Source organism: Oryzias melastigma, linkage group LG10 (genome assembly GCF_002922805.2).
Source record: "Oryzias melastigma strain HK-1 linkage group LG10, ASM292280v2, whole genome shotgun sequence".
NCBI classification, from domain to species: domain Eukaryota; kingdom Metazoa; phylum Chordata; class Actinopteri; order Beloniformes; family Adrianichthyidae; genus Oryzias; species Oryzias melastigma.
Genome location: NC_050521.1, coordinates 3,899,031 through 3,904,740, shown reverse-complemented (window position 1 = coordinate 3,904,740; position 5,710 = coordinate 3,899,031). Strand labels below are relative to the sequence as shown.

At 47.2% G+C, this 5,710-nt stretch overlaps 1 protein-coding gene across 1 annotated transcript in view; it reads left to right on the top strand.

The window, feature by feature from the left end:
- The first annotated feature begins 219 nt into the window (after window positions 1-219).
- Window positions 220-5,710, top strand: part of LOC112138531 (ephrin type-A receptor 2) — a 38,849-nt gene continuing 33,358 nt past the window's right edge. The window contains exons 1-3 of the mRNA XM_024261083.2: window positions 220-422; window positions 821-900; window positions 2,848-3,487. Coding sequence (XP_024116851.2) covers window positions 248-422; window positions 821-900; window positions 2,848-3,487 — 895 coding nt within the window. The 5' untranslated portion in view covers window positions 220-247. The remainder of the gene's footprint in view (window positions 423-820; window positions 901-2,847; window positions 3,488-5,710) is intronic.

The window sequence follows — 5,710 nt, the reverse complement described above, 5'->3', positions numbered from 1 at the left end:
AAGAATGATTATTCTGACATATAAAATGACTGAGAAATAACTGTCTGTTTCTCAATGTAAGTCAATGGGACTTTGGCCTTTTTGCAAGTAACCCAGTGGTACTTCCTATATGGAACACGGAAGGAGGGGTTTTTTTTCAGTCCAGTTCTTATATACAGTCAATGGTTGCATGTTGTCTATTATGTTTGCTGATAGGAGAGGCACATTCCAGGGGGCGGAGTGCATGACGCGGGAGCGTGGTTTGTGAATGAGCTGCAAGGCGCAATGCGCGCGCGCACCTACAATGCGCAGTCCCAGCAAAACTGCGGCGTGTGCAGTTGCAAGAAAACTTTTCCAAATGGATCTTCCCTCTGGAAGCGGGTATTTGTTCGCTCTGTGCCTACTCGTTACCAAGACTCTAATGACGTTACAGAGTAAAGAAGGTGAGTGAGTGTCCGTTTATCCAAGGAGTCAAGCTGCAAACCAACTTTTATGTCTCACCGACGGAAATCACGCGAGCCATGCGGGAGCGTCCAAAGAAGCTACGCATTATCTGACAGGGTTCCTCTGGATGTTCCAGAAACATTCAGAGGAGACAGTTGCTTCCTTCCTGAAGATCTTCAATCCCGCTCTGGCGAAAGTTGGAGAAAGTAGTTGCGTGAGGATTCTGGCGCTCGTGACGCTGTAAACAACATTTCCTGACTTTGATCATTAGTTTAACAAATCCCTTTCTGCCTAAGCCCATTCTTATCGCCCATGTCTTAAATAAGATGTCTTTAGTCTTTTACCCCCAGGTGAAATAGCTGCGGGTTTGAACCGGTTCTCATGTCTCCCTCCTCAGTGGTGCTTCTGGACATGAGGAAGGTCGGAGGAGAGCTGGGCTGGTTGACTCTGCCTCTGCAGAAGTCCGACAAGGCAGGGGTGAGTTCTGCTTCTAACAGCTCCACTTTGTGTTTGCGCATGCACGTGCGTGCCAGTCATCCGCTGCTTAGTGGATCATTCCTGTCAGTTTTCCATGAACTTCCAGCGCTTGTCCGGGACTCCTGCCCACAGAGGAGCTGCTCCCAGAGACTGGTGACTTCTTGTGGTTTCAAAGAGCTTTAGAACCAGTGTTGAACACTGGGGGGCGACACATGGTCCCTAGTTTGGGGATTATTCAGTCCCAGTTCCTGGGAACGGTGGAGAGGAGGAGGAGGGGGGGGGTGCATAGAAGTTTATGTATCACAAACAGAGGAGCTGCATCTGCTCAGGCATGCAGAGGCCCATACTCCCATAGAAGTTTCAGTGTGTAGTGGGAGTGTGTGTGTGTTTGTTCGTTTGTGTGTGTTTGTTTGTGCGTCTTTTCATAAGCTGCTATCCAGAAGGGTTTCCCAGCTGTGCAGAGGTGCAGCTTCTGCAGTTCATCAGCTTTTTGTATGGAAGTGCTGACTCAGCACATTCCTTGAATTAATAGCGTAGTGGCTACATGCAGGGTGCAGCTTGTGCCCCTGAGGGCTCCAGGGGGAGTTCAACAGTGACTGCTATCCCCTTTTCACATGCATGTAAGGAGCTCAGTTACTATGGAGCTGAATTGGGCCCAATATTATTTGAAACCGAAATAAAATATTTTGAAAAAAAATATTGTTTGGTAAAAAGAAAAATAGGTTTCAAAACTTAAATTTTCAGTTTCAAATCTTTTTTTCAGTTTCAAATCACAAAGTGTCAGTTTCAAAACGTTTAGCCCTGGTGTTGGGGCGGGGCTAACACGGGGCTAACACGAGGACCAACAAGATGGCGCTCTGAACAGACTAGAACAGTGTTTTGGACGTGCAGTTTGTACACGATAAAACTCTGATTTTTACACCCGTCTTGGGACAACTTAAGGGGGCAGACTAAACAGCCATTTTCTGACAGTAATTATTACAGGTCTCACTTATCAGAGTCAGTGAATGCACCAGGACTGAAGTTCCCTCCCTCATCGATTTTCGTGTTAGCCCCACCCCAACGCCTCACAAGAGGGCCAAAAGTTTTGAAACTGAATCTTTGAGATTTGAAAACGAAAAAAAAGATTTGAATCTTAAAATAAAATTTGAAACTGAAAAAAAGATTTGAAACTAAAAAATAGATTTTAAACTGAAGAAAAAGTTTTGAAATTGAAATTTTTAGTTTGAAACGGGAAAAAAAAGTTTTGAAATTGAAATTTTGAGTTTGAAACTGAAAAAAATGTTGAAGCTGAAAAAAGATTTGAAGCTGGAAAAAAAAAGTTTTGAAATTGAAATTTTGAGTTTTGAAACCTATTTTTTTTTGGCCAAATATTAATAAAGCGGCTGGGTGGCTCAGTGGGCTAGGTGAAGGGCTGACATACAGGAGCCCTGGGTTCGATTCCAGGGTTGTCCACTGATCCCCACCCAGATTGGGTCCTTAGAGAAGACCCTTGACGCTGCTGCCTAACTGGGTCCCTGTGCCCCTCAAGTACAGGGTTGTGTCAGGAAGGGCATCCGACGTAAAAACTCTGCCAAATCACTGATGCGAAACAGTGGGTGCTGTTACGCTGTGGCGACCCCGAAAGGGATAAGCTGAAAGTGAACGAACGAATGATTAATATATTTTCAAATTTTTTTTATTTCGGTTTCAAATAATACTGGCCCCGATTTAGCTCCATAAATTACTGGGAGGAGTGAACGTGGTTGTGATGTGGTGATTGCACTTTCATCCAGATGGCTGAACGATAAACTGAAAGTGGAGTTTTCCCCACAGTGGAACAGCTTCATCCTGAAAACAAACTTCTCTGCTGTGCACAAACGTTGGGTGTCCTGATATGACGGTCCTGCCTGGGTCCTGATCCAGTTTCTCTCTCTAATCTCTATGCTTTATGTGATTTTGTTTCAGTGGGAGGTCACCCAAAGAACCCTTAATGGTTCTCAGTTCTACACCTACTCAGTCTGCAATGTTGAGGAACGGGAGCAGGACAACTGGCTGCGTACCACGTTCATCCAACGGGCCGCATCGCTCTCTCGTGTGTTTGTTGACATTCAGTTTATTGTCAGAGACTGTAACTCCTTCGATGACGCTTCATTGACGTGCAAGGAAACATTCAACCTCTTCATGTTCGAATCAGACGCAGACGTCGGCACGACCTTCCGCAAAGGCCAGTTTAAGAAGGTGGCCACCATTGCCCCAGACAAGATTAGTGGTAAAGGTGAAATGAACATCAACACAGAGACTCGGCCAGTGGAGAACTTGTCTTGTAAAGGGTTTTACCTGGCGTTTCAAGACATTGGAGCCTGCGTGGCTCTTCTCTCTGTCAGAGTCTACTACAAAGTTTGTCCAGAAAAAGTCATGAAGCTTGCCGTGTTCCCTGAAACTGTAGCAAGTCCAGGATTAAGCAAGGTGGATGGGAAGTGTGTGGATCACGCTGTCACTACGGAACTTCCGCACATCTACTGCACTGTGGATGGAGACTGGGTGGTGCAAGTTGGACAATGCCTGTGCCAAGCAGGTTATGAGAAGGTCCAAGACTTCTGTCAAGGTAAGGAGATGCTCCTGAATGTTAAAGTCTTACAACTGTCACACCGAGATGTGTAAAATCTGTTCCCTGCATTTGACCCCTCCCCTGGGGGAGTGGTGAGCTGCATACACAAAGAACCATTTGGTGGTTTAACCCCCCAATCCAACCCGTTAATGCTGAGTGTTGAGCAGGGATGCCCTGGGCCCTTTTTTAGAGTCTTTGGTATTACTAATGTGGATTTGAACTCACCATCGTCCATTCTCAGGGGAGACACTCTACCACAAGGCCCCAGATTTGGATGTGGTTCTACTCATAGGATCCCTCACTTGTTGGTACAAGAAATCGTTGTCAGGCTGTTATTCAAACATACTTGTACTTTCCAGTTTGGGGTGGGGGGGGTTGAAGGACTGGCGCATAAGAAACCTGGGTTTGCTTCCCAGGGTGAGCTATGAGGTTCATCTGGTCTGAGTCCTTGGGCAAGATCCATCATGCTCCTTGCCTAACTGTGCTGGTTCCCAGCATGGATAGAATACAAAGCTTGTCAAAAGCTGGTTGGCTGTGCTGACCCCTGATTGGTTAAGCCAGGGGTGTCAAACTCATTTTGGTTCAGGGGCTGCATTCAACCCGTCTGATCTCAAGTGGGCCGGACCAGTAACATAATACCAAAACTAGAAAATTTGCATTACCTGCGATAATGCTAGTGTGAATGCTGTAAGCTGAACGTGGGTGCTGAAGATGTCTTTTCAAATAGCTGAAGATGCTGATATTGATAGCTGAAAATGCTAAAGTAGGTAGCTGAAATCGCTGAACCTAACAGTTGAAAAGTCAGAAGCTGACGGCAAGCTAAAAATTTTACCTAATTGGCAAATTAGCTTAAAAAGCTGGTAAAATGTCTAATTTAGCCAAAACAGCTAGCATAAAGCTAAAATATTAGCTAAACTCCAAAATAACGGAACGGTTAACGAACGTTAACTGGCAGCGCGTCAACGCGCAGCGGCTCCTTTTTCTCCCGTTTTCGTGTTTTTTTTTTTTACGTCCTGTTTTGTGCTTTTGTGCTTTTTTTGCTTTGCCATATCTGGTGTTGACCAAATGCGAGGATACACCCGCGAAGTTCTGCCCGCCATTGGCGGAACTATGGCTTTGAACCATACTCCGGAGATCGATCTAGTCAAGCTACGTTACAACGGTTTGCTCCGGAGGCCCGTTCAAGCACCGACCCTCACTCCAGCAGCCAGGCCAGAGTGGAGGCGCCACAGGCGGCTGTTGAGGAAACAAAAGAGGGGAAACGTGGAGGCATCCGAGCCAGGCTAGCGGCCAGCCCTCACTGGCCTGCTATCCCGACCATCACGCTGGCCAACGTGGGCTCTCTGGACAATAAAATGGACTACATCCGCCTTCTCCGCACGTCGTCCAAGACCGCGAGTGAGTGCTGCATCTATGTTTTTGTGGAAACATGGCTAACAGACAGCGTCCCGGACTGTGCTATTCAGCTAGCGGGACTAACATGCTACCGGGCCGACAGGACGCTCGTCATGGGGGGGAAATCCCGTGGCGGTGGACTGTGTGTTTACATCAGTGATGCCTGGTGCCGGAATGCTGCTGTGGTTTACAAACACTGCTCTCCACTGGCGGAGTTTATGATCATTAAATATCGGCCATTCTACCTGCTGCGGGAATTTAACTCCGTACTGCTGGTATCAACATACATTCCTCCCAGCTCCACCACCAACAGGAGTGAGGCTCTGTACGAACTATATCAGCACGTCAGTGAGCAGCAGACAGCCCACCCCGACGCCTTTCTCATCCTGGCCGAAAACTTCAATCACGCAAATCCAAAGACCGCGTTTCCACAACTCCATGGACACATCAACTTTCCCACGAGAGGTAACAACATCCTGGACAATGTCTACACCTCACATAGTGGAGCGTACAGAGCCCGCCCCCTCCCCCATCTGGGTGCTTCAGACCACTCCACTGTCATGCTAATACCAGCATACAGGCCAAAGGTTAAAGTCACCAGACCAGCTACAAAAGTGGTCCGGGTGTGGCTTGAAGGGATCTTCTGAGGCTCTGCAGGACTGCTTCGCCACCACTGATTGGAGTGTATTCAGACAGGCGGCCACCCACTGACCCACTCAAGGAGTACTCAGAGACTTTCACATCCTACATGAGGAAGTGCACGGACGATGTCACTGTCACAAAAACCACTCGAGCCAACCAAAAGCCATGGCTGACAGGAGAAGT